Raw genomic sequence first — 18,832 nt, 5'->3', positions numbered from 1 at the left:
ACTGGGATCTTGTCAGGGCCTACCGATTTTCCATTCTTCATCCTCTTTACGGCTTCCTTCACTTCCACTCTACTAATGTTCTGCACCATTCCCTCATTAGGCTCCCCATCTTCTCTGCAAGTCCTTGCATTTTCTTCATTCAAAAGCCCTTCAAAGTATATTCTCCATCTGTTTCTTATATCCACATCCTTCCTTAATACCCTTCCTCCAGAGTCTTTGATCTGCCTCATATGTACGATGTCCTTTGATGCCTTATTTCTACATTTTGCCAATCAATAAATCTTTCTCTGTCCTTCCTTTGTTTCTAATTGATCATAAAGGTCTTGATATGCCATGGCCTTCGCCTGTGCAACAACTCTTTTGGCTTCTCGCTTTTTCTCTCTGTACTCCTCTCTGTCCTCTTCCACTCTTGACTTGTCCCCACTTCTGCTTTACTTTCCTTTTAGCCGTCACTGCATCTTTTACATTATTATTCCACCACCAACCCTCCTTCTGCTTTCTAATCTTTTTTGGATGTTTCACCAAGCACCACAATTGCACAGCTTAGAATTACTTTGGAATTATGTCTCCACCAGTCTTGTACACTTTCTAGTCCATCCGAAATCCTCTCTAACACCTTCTCCCTAAAACGATTCCTCACACCTTCTTCTTTTAAACGAAACCACTTAATTTTCTTCCTCTCATGGCTTCCAAAGGTTCCTATCTTGGACTTTATTTTTTTAAAGTCTGCACACAGCAGCCGGTGTTTCTGCGCCATCTGATCTGTTGGGATTACCTTACAATTTGTTACTGCCTTAAGATGTTTTCTTCTAGTCAAAATGTAATCAATCTCTGAACTATTGTTGCCACTTCTGAATGTTATCAAATGCTCTTCCCTCTTACAGAAAAAGGAGTTCACAATTTCCAGATCAAATGCTACTGCAAAGTCCAAAATCCTCTCTCCTTCCTGGTTCATCATTTCCACTCCATGGTCACCATGCTTCTTTCACAGTCCTTATTCTGTCTCCCTATGTGTCCATTCACATCTCCTCCGACAATCATCATCTCATTTTCTTCCAGTTCCCTCATTTCTTCATCTAGCACATTCCAGAATTCATCCTTCTTTTCTGCTGTACAGCCAACTTGTGGGGCATATACACATAAGACGACGTTGCTCTTCTCCAAGACCCAGTTTCATTCACATGATCCTGTCATTCCTCCTACCCACCTCCAGTACTTCACCCTTCATTCTGCCACACACCACAATTCTGACACCATTTCTTCCCTTTTATTTGCTCCAGAGTAGAATAATTTATACCTGTCTCCTAGTTCCTTCGCCTTTTCCCCCTTCCACCTTGTCTTCTGCATGCATAAAATGTCCAACTTCCTCTTCCTCATCATGTGCTTGCATGTTGCTTAGGGGGGATACGCCCTAGCCCTTGTATCACTTTCTTTTCAACTCATTTGATCATAGCTAGAGCTGGCAGTGTTTTATGACCGGATGCCGTTCCTGATGTTGCAGCCCTATCTGTTCTGTAAATTGTTGAGAAATTGGGCCATCAGTGCTACATACACAGTGATCCACCACACTCACTGAATGTGACCATAGCATCTTATGAAGAATAATGTGTAAAAAATACCATTCATTGGCCAACGTATGGAATGTGGTGTTTCAGAAATCAACTGGAACACAAAACTGCACAAAATGTTAAGAACCAAGGCTTACAACATGGTTTCCATGGTAGGACCACAATATACAAGCCTCATATTACCTGAACCAACACACAGCATTGTCTTCAGTGGTAGAAAGAGTATGTACAGTGAGATGTGGAAGCTTGGAAAGCTGTGTTACATCATGCTACACCCTCTACCGAGTAGATGACCAGGTGTGGCAGATGCTCAGTGACATCTCTTACCAGAGTGTGTGTAAACCCAACTCAGAAATTTAGAGGTGTCAGTGTGATGGTATAGTCCTGTTTTTCCTGTTTTGGCCTCGGACCTCTGTTTATGGTGCCATGAAGTGAACTTTGAGAGATATCTGAACATTCTGGATAATGCAATGCTTCCTACTTTGTGGCATTCCTACAGAACTGACCATTTGACACAGTGCATTATCTGTTAGCAAGATAATGCACTGTGTCAATTGGCTGCAGCTGTAACTGCATGGTTTGTGGACCTGAAGTCACTACAATGACAGGCCTCCACAGAGCCCTGATTTCAACCTTATTGAATATCGATGGGATTAACTTGATCATCGGGTGAGGTCAAGGAACATTGTCCCACGATAGTCCAGGACCACATTACATACCTACAGAAAGAATGATCCAAAATTCCCATTAATTGCTATTGTATACTTGTGGAAAGTATGCCCTGTAGGATTGCTGTAGTCATTGCAGTGAAAGGAGGTTCTTCATCTTACACTATGCTCATTGACTTCTTTTTATGCAATGGTATACAATCGTTCTAGCCAATTCCTCCTTCCATGCTACACCTGCAATCTATCTCCTGAGCTTCTCATACTCACCAGCCTTGTAGTTCCACATATACTCTTTTCTCACAGATTCTCACACTGCTGGCAACCACCAAGGTAATCACTTCACAGTCACTCTCACCAACTGGAGGGTGATTTGACACCTCATTTATAATGACATTTTCTGATGAGATGATCAAATCCAAAACCCTTAATCCACACATGCCCTGTTACATATTGTCTGAGGTAGTTTTATCCTCAAAAACTCGAGAAACTCATTTTCTTTATTTCCAGTTGCTATTTCATCATTCCAGTCTATATTTCCATAATTAACATCACCCATAACGATCACCCCTTTTCTTATTTGCTTGACTAATTTGATTATACATCTCATGGTCACTACCATCCACATTACCAGGTCTATAACAACATCCGATTAAGTATTTCATTCTGTTCACCTCCACTACCACTATTTCTCCTTTGCATCTCTATCTTGTATGGACATAACTATTTTCTATCATCAGTTGCACTCTACTTCCATTTTTACCCTTTCTACCTTCATGAAAAACATCATACCATTCCACGTCTATTCCTGGCAGGAGTCTTCATCTTCCAACTATGTTTGACTTATTCCAACAATTTTTTTGAGAGAATGAACTCAGTCAATGCAACCATTTCATTTTCCTTTTTTCTCATTCTTCTAGTATTCATATACAAACATAACAGTTCATTCCTGGATCTATAACAAGTTTTACTGATTCCACTTATTAGATGTGACTTCTCATATCCTCCTTGACACATTTCTTTTTCTCTTTACCCATCCCAGAACCTTCTTCAAATCCAACTGTTCTCCCTGAACCCCAGGCCATCTTATTCCCTTCTTTTCGACACACACACACACACACACACACATTCACTTCCTCTTTGACCATCAACCATTCTCGTGTTATTTTCCCCTGTCCACTCTTATTCTCTGTTTCTTTTTCACACTTGTTCTCTCATTCTCTATACTCATATCTACCCACTTCTCCATTCATAAGCTCCACTTCAGTCCCTCAATCGTTATTCTCCTGCCCTTTCACATCGCTTCTTACTTGCTCGGATTCATTCTCTGCACTCATTACTCTCCACAAAATCCATTCAGATTTAGTTCATCACTCTTATACAGTTCAATTTATCCTTCAAACTTGTTCCATACACCAACAAACTGCCCTCCTTTCTCTTCACACATTTCGGCTACCATATCATTCATAAGTCTTGCTTCCTGCTTCATCTCATCACTCTCATACCTGAGCAATACACTGACTACCTTCCTGTCACACTATTATCCTTCTTGACAACATTCTGATATCCAATCTTACATTCTCCTTGTTTCTCTTTGATATCCAATCTTCTCCTTGCAGTTTGTTAATGTGTGGAATCTGAAGTATGAATTGAACTGTTAGTGTGATGGACTGCATTTGAATGATTTTGGCGCGAAGTCACTTGTTCCTATTACCACTACCAACTCTTTTGCTCACTTACTCCTCATATCCAATGCCTCAATAACTCTGTTCATTTTACGTTCAGGGAAACAAATCATGTGCATCTTCTCATTTACTACACTTCTAAAAATTGAATTCCCAAACAATGCTACTCATGAGTCTTTCATTATCTCTTTAATACCAACACCGTTTGTTTCCATCTTCTTCACTTTTCCACAATTCTCTTTATTTCACTCTGCATCTGCTTCATCTCTTGCCTCGTCTTCACCAACTCAGCTTTCAAATCATGTGCCATTTTCCTACTATCATTCGCTCTTGCTATGTTATCATTAGTCACACAAGCTTGTTTGTCATCAACCCACTCATACCATTCATTGCACTCTTCTTTTCAACATCATTACCACATTCTTTATTGTCATTCAAACTCTTTTCTTCACTATAACTTCCACATACACTTTTTTTGAAAATTCGCACAATCTTCCTCAACTACCATTTCAGTCATGATGCCATGTTCCCTACTCATATTTAAACAAGCCTCGGGGTTCATCAGATATTGCACTTCCTACATATACACACACACGCGCTCCTTTCTCATTTGTCTTTATCTTCCCACATAAACTTCCGTGAGATTTCTACACATGTATACCACATTCATAGCACCATACCATTTTTGAAAAATCCATGCTTTTCACTTAAATTGTCTTTCATGCCTACCTATACAACGATCTACATTTCATCACCGTTTTGTATCAGAGCACTAACAAGAAACAATGAATTTAACATAACTCCTAAGAAATTTAACCAAACAGTTTCATGCTCAAATATTTCACAGCAACATTCAGTATACAAATTAGACAATATTGCTACACATTAAATATAAAATTTACTTTTTTTGTTGCAGCCTGCACAATGACCAATGTTTAACACTCACTAACTGGTGGCCAACTAAGCTAACTTTATTTTATACCCATTTTATTCATTATTTTGACTTCTGAAATACATTCTGACATTATATGGAATAAGAGAGACGTGCAGTCAAATCACTAAACAAGCTGTATACAAGACAGTGTTCAAATCAATTTTAATTTATGGATTCAGGAAGTAAAACAGTTGATCATTAAATACACTTCTCTATTAATGCCAAAACAGGACTTGTCTCCCTTCCACTTAATTTCTCATTCCATGTTATAGTTCCACGATGTCTCCTGTGCTTTTCACAATCACGTGTTCATTATGATTGGCCATAAACTAGGTGATAACCTCATTGTCACTCTCGCTAACCTGAGGGAAATTCAACATCCCAACAGTCTCATCCTCTGATGATATGATCATCATCATCAAATTCCTGCCATGTACAGGATATGATAGTACTACATGAAAAATTTACATCATTACTAACTTCCTATCTACAATTTTCCTCCAAATCAGACTGTTACTTGTCAAGACTCCAACATTACCAGATCTTATATTTCTATTGTCTAAGGCACTTTGTACCGTATCAATCTACCTATATCTTGGTCTTCCTCTGGGTCGTTTTCCTGCCAACTTGGCAGAGAACACTTGTTTTGCTAATCTTTCCTTGCCCATTCTGTTTAAGTGACCATACCACCTGAGATTAGCACTGCTAACGCATTCCTGGATGCTGACAATGTCAAGTTCTTTCCTAATATTCTCATTTTTAATATGATATTGCCATTGATGCCATCTGTTCATGCCTATAATCTTTCTCAGGACTCTCATATCTGCGGTCTCTAGTCTTTGGTCAAGTGTTTTACTTCTGACCCAGCTCTCAGATCCATGAGTTAATACTGGTTTGAACACTTCTTGTATACAGCTAATTTAGTGTTCTGACTAATTTCTCTCTTATTCTATATGAATTTATTCAATTGACTTCCTAATATACCAGCTTTGTTGATTCTGATGTCTATTTCTATATTTCATTTACCATCTTCAGTAAAAATCATGCCTAAGTAGCTGAAATGTTTCACTTGTTCCACAGGTTCTCCATTCACAACACAGTTGACATTTTCAATGATTCTGCCTATTTTCATTGTCTTTGTCTTTTTATTGCTGACCTTCATACCATATCTATTACAACAGCTATTCAATTTAGTCAGAGAATCTTGCAGACTTGTAGCAGATTTATTTAGAAGTATAACATCATCCGCATAAAGCAAAGAGCTGACATTAACATCTCCAATTTTGATATCATGTTTAATACCAGTTTCCTTCATAATGTGATCCATATAGATAATGAATAACAGAGGGGATAATGTACAAACTTGTCTCACACCAGATTTAACATTAAACCATCTTCCTGTACTTCCTTCAATTCTAACTGCTGACTTACAACTCAAATAAAGACTAAGTATTGCTTGATATAATTCCCCATTGACACCATATAACTGCAGCGTATTTGAATAGCTTCTCTCTTGGCATCTTGTCATATGCCTTTTCCAAATCGAAAAAACTTAAATACAGATCTTTGTTATATTCTCATGCTTTCTCGATTATTTGTCGTAAAGTGAAGATCTGATCCTGACAGCCTCTATTTGACCTGAATCCAGCTTCTTCTTCACCAAGCTTTTCTTCCACAATTCTTCTCAACCATTTCTCAAGTATACTTGCATATATCTTACCAGGAACACTCAGTAGAGATATACCTCTGTAATTCTCACATTCAGTTTTATTTCCCTTTTTATATATGGGTACTATGAGAGCTCTATTCGTCTATGAGATGAATTTGTCTCATAGACAAATTCATCTGGAATTCGTCCCTCTGTCCAGGCATTTGAACTATGCAGTGCAGCCACTCTAAGACTTTTATACCACCATACATCAGCATTTCTGGTCGAATATCATCTACTCCTGCTGCCTTTCCACATTTCAAGCCTTTGATGCCTTTTTCTACTTCAAGTATGGATATGTATTCTTGACTGCATGCCTGGTCAGTGTTTTTTATCACTGTGCTGTCATCACTGCTTGTTTTATTTAGCAAATTTTTAAAGTAACTACTCCATACTTCAAGAATATCTTTTTCTCCCATTTTCATGTCACCTTTATCATCTCTAACTCCTTTTACAGCACTCTTTTTTCCTCCATTCCTGAGCTTCTACAACAACCTCCAGAATATTTTGCCACCTTCTTGATATTTATTTTCTATATTCTTGCCAAAGTCCTCCCATGACTTTTGTTTAGCTAGTTTTACACACTGTTTAGCTTTCTTATATTTGTCTCTGTATTCTCTAAGAGCACAAGCTGACTTATTTGACAGGAACTTTTGATATGCTTTCTTCTTTTCCTTCACTGACTCTTTAACTTCCTGTGTTCACCGTGGAGTTCTAATTTTTCTATCCTTGCAGACAACTTCACCACATGCCTCTCTAGCTGAATCAATCAGGGTTTTCTTCAAGGCTTGCCACTGAATCTCCAAGGTTTGGTTTCTGTTCTCAAACTCTTTCATTTTTCCTTCAGTAATATTTGTGTATTTCAGTCTACAGTTCACATCTGAGAGCTGCTCAACTTTTATTCGCTTTAAAACTTTCTTACATGTCTTTTTTCCTCTTTTCCAGCTAACTCCTCATTCCATGTAGCATGGAATGAGGAGTTAGCTGGAAAAGAGATCAATGCAGCTTGGGGGATTTTCAAAAAATATTTAGTGGATGCAATGTCTAAATGTATACCACGGGTGAGAAGGTTAAATAAGTTAGGTGTGAGATGGATGAATAAAGAGATTAAGCATGCAATACAGAGAAAAAGGGCATTGTGGAGGCAGCATAAGAGAAGTGGAAGTAACCAATTTCATGAGTTCTACAAAGACCAGGCAAGGAGAGTGACTTGGTTGGTGAGAGTAGCTAAAGAGAGGTATGAACAGCAGTTAGCTAATGAAGCTAAAAAGAATCCTAGGGAGTTCTTTCGATATGTAGCCAGCAAAAGAAAGAATGATTATGGAAGGATGACATTGATTGGAGGAAATGGTATAAAGACAGCTGTTGCAGAATGTGTGGTGGAGATACTTAATGAGCAGTTCATAAAGATCTTTCAATCTTGTGAATGTGACTTCATGGAGAGATTAAGAGCAGTTGATGATGGGGAGGAGAGACTGACTGTAAGTGAGCAAGAGGTGTTTGGGGAGTTGAGTAAACTAGATGTAAATAAGGCTGTGGGACTTGATAATATATCACCGCGTATTCTGAAGGAATGTGCCAGAGAGTTGACACCTGCCTTGACATATTTTTTTAATACGAGTCTTGCACTTGGTCAAGTCCCTAAAGAGTGGAAGGAGGGCAAGATTGTGCCACTTCATAAAGGAGGTGATCGAACTCAAGCATCAAACTATAGGCCTATCTGTGTGTCGGGTGTTGTGGTTAAGTTGTTGGAGAAGCTTGTGAGAGCTAGAATCCAGAGTTGGGTTGACAACAATGGTATAATCTTTGATGGACAGCATGGATTTGCTAAAGGGAGGTCGTGTTTTAGTAATCTACTTACTTATTACAATAAAGTGACTGCTTCCTTGGACAGAGGAGAAGGATACACAGTAATATACTTGGATTTCGCAAAAGCTTTTGATAGAGTGCCTCATGATAAGTTGACAGTCAAACTAGAGCAGATGGGGTTGGATATTAGATTAGTGCATTGGATTGGAGACTGGCTATCTGATAGGTATCAACAAGTTGTGTATGGGGGTGCAATATCCAGGAAAAGGAAAGTCACTAGTGGAGTGCCTCAGGGATCTGTTTTAGGGCCATTACTATTTAACTTGTATATTAATGATATTGGCGAAGATTTGGATGGAGATATTCAGTTGTTTGCAGATGATGCAAAGTTGGGAAGAACCATAAAGAGTAGTGAAGATGTTGTGGCCTTGCAAGAAGACTTGAATAAATTGAGTGATTGGGCAAGCAAATGGGGGTGTGAGTTCAATGTTGCAAAATGTAAGGTTTTAAAATTTGGAAAACAAAGATGGGATGCAGAATTTATGCTTGGTAAGAATATATTGTTGGAAGTAGAGGAAATAAGAGATCTGGGAGTGATAGTGGATAAGGATCTAAAATTTAGGGGTCACATCGCCAAAATTGTGAAGACAACACAAAGACTTCTGGGAATGATGAGGAGGACACTGACGTGTAGAAGTAGGGAGATTCTTGTTCCATTGTATAAGGCTTTGATTAGGCCACACATGGACTATTGTGCCCAGATTTGGTCACCTGGTTTTCAGAAGGATGAGGAGATGTTGGAAAGGGTCCAAAGGCGACTGACTAAGGTAGTTTCTGACCTCTGGAATGTCGAGTATGAGGAAAGATTGAAAAGATGTAATTTGCAGAGACTAGTGGAGAGAAGGAAGAGGGGAGATATGATAGAGACCTACAAGTTGGTAAGGGGTTGCTATAGGATCAATGGTGGAGAAGTTCTACAGCGAATAGTGGGAGATCAGGGGAGAACCAGAGGTCATCCCTGGAAACTGTATAAAGAGGGTGTGAGTAGGGGAGTGAGAGGCAGGTTTTTTTTCGTGCAGAGTTGTGAATGATTGGAATGCCTTGCCTGAGAGTGTGGTGTCTGCAAGGAGTTTGAATGTGTTTAAGACCCGGTATGATGAGATGTGTGTGAGATAAAAGGACCTCCTAGATGAGTCTTTGACTCCATGAGGTCTTGTTTAATAATAATAATAATAATAATATGTTATTCTTTTCAATATGAAATTCAATTTTATCCTACTGAAGACTAAATAGTGATCACTTCCAATTTCAAATCCTCTGTACACTCTGGTGTCCTGCAACAGGGAGAAAACATCACTATCAACAATAACATAGTCAATGTGACTTTTCTTATTCCCTGCCTCTTCTCTCCATGAATTTGTGGACATTTTTATGTTGGAACATGGTGTTAGTAATAACAAGTCCATGTCCTGAGCAGAAATCCAACAGGTATTTGCCTAATATTATTATTAGCTTTTCTCTTTTCTCCAAATTTTCCCCAAACATTTTTGTATGTCTGACAATCACTTCCTACTCTGCTATTTAGATCCCCAACAAGGACCAACCTTTCCTTTTTCATTGTGTCAGTAGCTTTCTCTAGAGCCTCAAAAAATTCCTCCACTTCTACCTTAGTAGAACCTTCTGTGGGACCATAGGCACAAATAAGTCTCATTGTCCAGTCTCCATTCTGATATTTGCCCAAATCACTCTATTTGACACTGCCTGCCATTCAAGAAGATGAGCCTTGTATTTTGTGTTGAATGTTATGGCTACTCCTTTTCCTTGATTGTTATTGCCTGAATATAACATTTTGTATTTATTGCTCAGAAAGATCTCACCAGTTTTTGTCTTTTTTGTTTTAGTCACCCCCATTATGTTGATCTGGTACTTATCTAATTCCTCAGCTGGCTCCATTTCTTTGCCATTCAGGCTTGTTATGTTGATAGTACCGATCTTTAACTCTGGTGATGTTGAGTTGGGGTGTGTTTTCAGATTTGTTCCAGTAGCTGACTTTTTGCTGTTCGCCCTGGTTCCCTGGCGAAAACAACAGGGGCCTTGTTTAACCAGGCGACGCCCCAGCCAGCATGAAATTTTGTCATGTTGTACCATCATTTTTTATTTTGGTTAAACCAATAAGAATACAATGTGGTCGGCTAAATCCCAAATTGCCAGCCCATTCTCGTTCATTCAGTATCCAGGTAGATATCCAACAGGGTGCACCACGAGAAGGTGAGGATTGGACGTTAGGTCAGAAGCCCTGGTTGGTTCTCCGCATTCCTTTAAAGGCTATGTGGAGGTCTTCTCTCAGTTTTATAGCTTTGACCCTTAAGCATCAGATCTATGATTTTCAATTCTCATGTATCCATACATACTGCCTTAGTTAACGGTCCCTCAAGAACTCAAGAAATTAATTTTCCTTATTCCTAAATGTTTCATTCTGTTCTGATCTGTATTAAAATCACCCACAATGATCACCCTTTGCATGTTCCCTCTCACTAACCTGAGGGAAATTCAACATCCCATCAGTCTCATCCTCTGATGATATGATATGATCAGATCTATTATTTTCAATTCTCATGTATCCATACATACTGTCTTAGTTAATGGTCCCTCAAGAAATTAATTTTCCTTATTCCCAAATGCTTCATTCTGTTCTGATCTGTGTTAAAATCATCCATAATGATCACCCTTTGCATGTTGCCTAAGCCAATTTGTCCATACATATATCATTGTCACTACTTTCTTATTCCCTGGCCTATAGAAGCATCCAGCTGCTCAATATCTCTTCCCATTACTGCCTCATTTCTTCCTATGCTGTCTCAAAACTACTGTTACTAGTTCTCTCTTGTATCTCCATCTTGTGCAAACAGAACTACTATGCTGTTATTAATTTTGTATTGTAATGCAAAAGTTATTACAATAATTTTTGGAATAAGTGTAACATGGTTGGGAAATAGGGAAACATCAGGGAAATAAGGAAAGCTGAGGTGGACAGGAAAATATGGCATAAGGAGAGTGGATGTGGGAAGCAGTAGTGATTGTGCATGTGGGAAGTCATTGCAGGAATGGGATGGGATGTAAGAAGTAGCTGAGTTGAGTCTACTTGGGAGTCTATTCATTGTTTTTAAGTCACCCAAAATGGATTAAGATATTCTTTCCAAAATATTTGATGTTTTTGTTATCAATAAATATATACTGATTATCAGTAATCCAAGCAGTTTAAAGTCAACAGCATATTGTTAGTATTGTGTAATGACCTGAGTGCTTACACTGAGGTTTGAGATTTTTGTATATAATAATCCTATTTTGGTAGAGAAAGGCAGAGGAACGAACACTCTGGTGTACCATAATTCAAATTGGAGAAGCTACTTAAGAAGAATTTTTTTTCTTTTTTTTTTTTGAGGTAATTTGTTAAGAAATGGCCTGCAGTTCTTTTTGCTGAGACTGACAATGAATATATATATAGCAAGGATCTGTATTTAAGTTCTGTAGATCTGGGAAATGCATTTGACAAGATACCAAGAAAAAAACTATTCAAAACTCTTCAGTTATATATTGTAAATGGGACATTCTATCAAGCAATACCTAGATTTGAGCTCGTCAGCAGTTAGAATGGAAGCAGGTACAGGAAGATGGTCTGATGTTAAATCAATTATGAGACAAGTGTGCACATTATGAAGGACAGTGGCATTAACCCTGATCAAAATTAGAGATGTTAATCTCAGCTTGTGATATGCTGATGATGTTATACCTTTAAATAAATTCAGTACTGTTCTGTATGATTCTTTGACTAAACTGAATTAATATTAATAAATTTGGTATGAAAATCAGCAATAAAAAACAGAGACAATGAAAATGGGCAAAAACATCAACTGCAGCCCGAATGGAGAACCTATAGAACAAGTAAAACATTCCAACTATTTAAGCACAATCTTTAGTGAAGATGGCAAATTAAATATGGAAATAGACAACAGAATTAACAAAGCTGGTATGTTAGAAAGACAGCTGTGAATAAATTTATATGGAATAAGAGTGCAGTCAAATCACTAAACTAGCTGTATACAAGACAGTGTTCAAACCAATTTTAACTTATGGATCCAAGACTTGGGTTAGAAGTAAAACAGTTGATCAAAGATTGGAGACCAAAGATATTAGAGGAGAAAGATTAGAGGAGTGGACAGATGGCATTAATGGGAATATCATATTATAAATGAAGATATTAGGAAAGAACTTGATGTTGTAAGTATTCAGTAATGTGTTAACAGAGCTAATCTCAGGTGATATGGTTCACTTGAACAGAATGAGAAAGGTTAGCAAAACAAGTGTTCTTTGGCAGGATGGCAGGAAAAAGACCCAGAGGAAAACCAAGATCTAGGTGGATTGATACAGTAAAAAAGTGCCTTAGAAGTCAAAAATATAAGATCTGATAATATTGGAGTCTTAACAGGTAACATTAATTTGGAGGAAAATTGTTGACAGGAAGTTAGTAATTATGTAAGTTTTTCATGTAGTACTTTCATAATATTCTATACACCCACCAGAGGTTACATGTCAGGAAATTGATGATAATGGCTAGAATCCCTTTTTTCATGACTTATTTTTATGGTTTGATAGTGTGTGCATGCGCGCGTGCGCACACACACACACATATGATCACTAATCCCATGTGTGTTGATTACTTACTTAAGGTCTCTGTGGTTTAGTAGATATTGCAGAGATATGTTTTCTAGATCATGAATAAGTCTTTTGAAGTCTGTAGCCACAATATAATAAGAAAGCATCAAGAAGAGTCATAAGTGCAAATGAGCCAATGCATAAGTTTATGTAGTAGGATTGTGTGCTTATTGTAAACTTATGAAGTGAATTTGATGGACAGAAGAAAACTTATGTATGGCTGATGGACTGCACTCAAATGTGTTTAGACGTAAGTGTCTGGAAAAAGTGATGCTCGATGAGAATTTTGAAGTACAAGGTCAGATGCCACAGATATTGAAGGAAGCAAATCAAGCACACTTCTGGTGAGCATGAGAGAAAGAATAATCAAAATATGCTAAATTTTGTTTATAGGTCTCACATTGGAATGGAATAGTCAGTACAAAGATGCAAAGGTAGCTGTGGAGCCAAGGGTACTCCATTTTATGTATACTAGTGCCAGAAGCATTGATAATAAGAGGGGAGGAGTTTTTGATACTGGTTAGCTCATAAATCAGTTTCAATATTGGCTACAAGTTATAGGCATTAGTTGACTTGGTTAATGGAGGATGATGTTTTCCTACTAAACTCCTACTTGTTAGAGTTTAGCAGGAAAGCAGAGATGCCGATGGGGGTACATTTAAGGCTATGTGGTGGGAGATAGAGACCATTATGATTAGTGTATGATGATGATGATTAGGATGCCTACACAGGCATTCAGTACAACCTTGTGAAACCAGCATATTGCTACTGGTTGTAATGTATTTTTGTCTATAAATTATGTATATTCTCCTGGCTGGGTTTGTCTGACTGGGGGGACAAAAACACCCACATTTTGGGAAGGAAAAATTCTGAGTTTCTGAGAGGAAAAATCCTGATGCCTCCATACTAGACTAGCTAACTCACTTTCAATTTGAAAAGCCCTGATAAAAGCTCTTTCCTAGATAGGATTCCAGGTCTTTCCCACCAAAAGGCTTTGTCAATATCAACTGAGCTATGGAGGCTTTTACTTTTATACTATGAAAAATGTAGTATACAGATACCTCAAGTAGTATAATTAATTAAAAGTAAGGAACTATCAATATAGATAGTATTCTATGATTTGTATAATTGAAAAGTCGTATATACAAGTCTTAATTCATAAGTACATGGGAAAAGGAAATGTACATATTTTATTTTTCATTATTGCCAGTTTATTTTTATTATTTTTTTTTCAGAAAATATGCTACTGATTTATTTTAAAAATTCTCTTTCTTATAAAGCATATACATATGTATTTTATTTAGGCTACTTTTCACACACCATTCACTACTTTGGGTCTGTCGCCTGAAGGATGTTCCACTTACACTTTTCCAAAAATTATGGGTTATGCTCATGTGAGTATTATTAATTAACATTTATAATAACTTTGAATGAAGTCTGCCATTTTTTTTAAAAAAATTAAGTATTTCTGTTTAATACTTAAAAGATTTTAATCTTTGTTTTTTTAATTTTATTTTTTATGTAATTCTCACATTAGTACCATGGCCTAGGCTAAGGATTTTTTCTTATTTTTTAATTTATTTTTTTAAATATTTTATTTTTTTACATAGCCCAGAAATCCCACTCTAGAGACCAAACATGGAGCATTTTCAGTCACTTCATGTCACCAGTAAATGGGGAAGTGGTCTTGCACTGGCTGATGAAATTCATTCCTACCTAAAGACAAGCATCCATGCCCACGTGGATTTGCACTTGCAACATTTTGGTTGAAGAACATGTTAACCCTCAGCCAACCAGGCTGGCTAAAAGTACTTAATAAACTTAAAAATGCTTATTAATACTTTATGAGAGTAATATCTTAAAAAAAATTCTTTATGTTAAAGGAAGTCTTTAAAAAAAGACTTCTGTTATATTAAAGGAAGAATTTTTTAAGACATTTTCGCCCATGTTGGGTAGTAAACCTGTAGGATATGGAAATGTTAATGGGCTAAGGGGTTATTTAATCTAGAAATCCTGCTACGAAGATTAAATATGAAATTCTTTCAAGCCATGTCAAATATTATCATAATTATTATTCAGAACCTCCATGGAATCATGATTCATCATGGAAAGCTCATTTTAGACAACACAAATTTTATCATACTGCATCTTAAACTCATTTAATGTCTGTACTTTCACTACCTTCTCAGGTAATGCATTCCTTGGTTCAACCACCCTCCATGCAAAAAGCCATTCTCAATTCCAGAGATGTCTCCTTTTTCTAGCATAGCAAAATTCTTTCCAGTGTCAATCCAGTAATGGTCAACAGCTTAAATGTCTCAATAATATCAATCAATCTTTCATCTCCTATCCACCAAATGCTTCATTTTGTATGCATGCTCTCCATCTGTCCTCATAACCAACATTGTGCAGTGTTGATATCATTTTTGTTATCTGCCTTTGTCCCTCTTCAAGGTTACTTTATTCTCTTCAAATTCCAGTGATCAGATCTGAACACAATCCATATATAGTCTGATTGGGGCTTTATACAATGGAACCACCACCACCACTTTATTTCTGCTAGTTAGCATCCTGTCAGTATTGTGTCAGTCCTCTGTACTGCTTTCATTAGCTTTGCAATGTCTCCTAAACTTCAAATTTCTAACATCAACCATCACCCCAAGATCCCTTGTTTTCAGGAGTGATGAGCAGGAAATATATTATTATTATTATTATTATTATTATTATTATTATTATGAGTATCTCCATGGAGTCAGTAGACTCATCGCGGGAGACCCAAACTAGCAAAACAATATCTGTCATATCTCTTCTTGAATTCATTTACAGACGAAGAGCTCACAACTAAGTCAGGCAATGAATTCCACTCATTCACCACCCTCCAGGCAAAAAAACCTTGTTCTCACACCCTTGTTAACCACACTCTTCTTTAATTTTCAGGGATGACCTCTTGTTCTTCCATCACTATCACACAGCTGAAACATTTCCCCTGCATCAATCCTATAAAAACCTTTCAGTAATTTAAATGTTTCAATCCTATCCCTCTTCTCTGCCTATCAACCAACCGCTGCAATCCACAAACTCTCAATCTATCAATGTAGGGAGCATTTTTTACATCACTCACCAACTTAGCTCTCCACAGCCTTCTCATCTCTAAGGAATCCAGGTGACCAGACCTTAGCACAGTAATCGAAATATGGAAGTATCAACGCTTTTTAAAGGAGAATAATAACCTCTTTATCTCTGGATGTCAGTGTGTTCCTCAACAACCAAGTAATCCTGTGTGCAATCTTGGACACCTTAGCAATGTGTCCCCTGAACTTCATCCCCCTATCTACCAACACCCCTAAGTCCCTAGCCTCATCAATTTCTTGGGATTTTGATTACCAGCTATGTACTCCATTAATGTAGTACATAGCTGGTAATCTTTTAATCCCAAAATGCATAACTTTACACTTTTCCACATTGAACTGACATTCATTACCTTTTGCCCATTCTACCAGCTTATTTAAATTATCCTGCAAACTTTCAACATCAGCTTGATTTTTTATTGCGCTACCTAACTTTGCATCATCAGCAAACAACTGAATATCTCCCTTTAAGCCATTTCCTATATCATTTATATAAAACTTAAACAACAATGGCCCGAGCACAGAGCCCTGAGGCACACCACTGGTCACCTATAGGGAGATTAGTTTGGCAAGCACAAGGTGAGTGATCATTATGGAATATTTTACCTATAGTAGCATAAACTGAGCAGGGCAAACTACATACAATAGTAAGGAAATTGTGGGAGTTGCAGAGACTCACTGGACAGGCGATGGAAAAATCAACGTAAAAAATGCAAGCATATCTTACTCAGGAAGGAAAGATACCCATCACAGAGAAGCTGTAGCACTAATCATTAAAAAATGGCTCCTAAACTCAATAGTTGATGTAAGACCAATTTCCTCTAGAATTATCTCAGTAAAATTCAAAGCAAAAGAAAAAGGAATACATATAAAAATAAGAGAAGTTTATGCCCCAAACCAATCACATGAAGAGAAGGAATATAGTCAATTTCTTGAACAGTTGCAAGAAGAAATCAGCTAAACAATAGCTAAACTATTATTATTATTGTTGAGTTACTGAGTGATCACTTTTTAAAAGTGTATCACCCAAGTGAGGATATCTCTGTACCTGTAGCAATAACTAATGTGAGAATTGAAGCTAAGAAATCAGAGGTATTTAATATATTGCAAAATTTAAATGCAAACACTGTTGTAGGTTTAGATGGAATATCAGCTCGGGTGTTGTGTGAATGTGCAAAGGAATTGTCAAACCCCTCTTACTTGGATATTTAACTTAAGTTTGAAGTTAAATATGGTCCCTAGGGAGTGGAAGTTAGGCAAAGTGGTTCCTTTGCATAAGGGTGGCTCTAAAACTGCAGTAGTTAATTACAGACCGATCACCATCTCAGGAGTAGTGGTAAAACATTGGAAAAGTTGGTTAAAGACAAAATTCAAGAATGGGTGGATCAGGATATGATACACTATAGAGGCCAACATAGTTTTGTCAAAGGTAGATCCTACCTTAGCAATCTATTAACTTTTCATAATAGAATGACATCTGAGTTGGACAAAGGAACTGGCTACACAGTGGTACTTCTGGATTTTGCAACGACTTTTGACAGGATACCCCATGGAATACTGTTACGCAAATTGGAGCAGATGGGAATGGATAGTAAATTGGTAATATGGATAGGAGAATGGCTCAGGGAGAGATACCAGAAGGTGGTGTATGGAGAAGCCGAGTCCAGGATGATGCAGGTGACCAGTGGTGTGCCTCAGGGCTCTGTGCTTGGGCCATTGTTGTTTAATTTTTATATAAATGATATAGGAAATGGCTTAAAGGGAGATATTCAGTTGTTTGCTGATGATGCAAAGTTGGGTAGCACAATAAAAAATCAAGCTGATGTTGAAAGTTTGCAGGATGATTTAAATAAGCTGGTAGAATGGGCAAAAGGTAATGGATGTCAGTTCAATGTGGAAAAGTGTAAAGTCATGCATTTTGGGATTAAAAGATTACCAGCTGTGTACTACATTGATGGAACAGTACTCCAAGAGATTGATGAGGCTAGGGATAACAGTACTCCAAGAGATTGAGGAACACACTGACATCCAGAGATAAAGAGATTATTATTCTCCTTTATAAAGCGTTGATACTTTCACATTTCGATTACTGTGCTAAGGTCTGGTCACCTGGATTCCTTGGAGATGAGGAGGCTGTGGAGAGGGTTCAGAGAAGAGTGACTAAGTTGGTGAGTGATGTAAAAAATGCTCCCTACATTGATAGATTGAGAGCTTGTGGATTGCAGAGGTTGGTTGATAGGTGGAGAAGAGGGGATATGATAGACATTTAAATTACTGAAAGGTTTTAATAGGATTGATGCAGGGGAAATGTTTCAGCTGTGTGATAGTGATGGAAGAGCAAGAGGTCATCCCTGGAAATTAAAGAAGAGTGTGGTTAACAAGGGGATGAGAACAAGGTCTTTTGCCTGGAGAGAAGTGAATGAGTGGAATTCATTGCCTGACTTAGTTGTGAGCTCTTCGTCTGTAAATGAATTCAAGAAGAGATATGACAGATATTGTTTTGCTAGTTTGGGTCTCCCGCGATGAGTCTACTGACTCCATGGAGAGAACCGTAATAATAAAAAAGTACAAGAGATATCCTGATTATTATGAAAGATTTTAATGCAAAGGTTGGTCAGTACT

At 37.5% G+C, this 18,832-nt stretch overlaps 1 protein-coding gene across 4 annotated transcripts in view; it reads left to right on the top strand.

The window, feature by feature from the left end:
* Positions 1–18,832, top strand: part of LOC150100943 (enoyl-CoA delta isomerase 2-like) — a 384,225-nt gene that overhangs the window by 315,179 nt on the left and 50,214 nt on the right. For all 4 annotated transcript variants that reach the window (XM_090401230.1, XM_090401231.1, XM_090401228.1 and 1 more), the window contains one exon: positions 14,387–14,476. In XM_090401230.1, the coding sequence (XP_090257356.1) occupies positions 14,387–14,476 (90 nt within the window). The remainder of the gene's footprint in view (positions 1–14,386; positions 14,477–18,832) is intronic.

The sequence above is a fragment of the Typopeltis vanoorti genome, chromosome 12 (assembly GCF_054136105.1).
Source record: "Typopeltis vanoorti isolate ZY-2024b chromosome 12, IOZ_Tvanoo_1.0, whole genome shotgun sequence".
In the NCBI taxonomy this organism is placed as follows: domain Eukaryota; kingdom Metazoa; phylum Arthropoda; class Arachnida; order Uropygi; family Thelyphonidae; genus Typopeltis; species Typopeltis vanoorti.
This window is presented reverse-complemented; position numbering and strand designations above follow the sequence as displayed.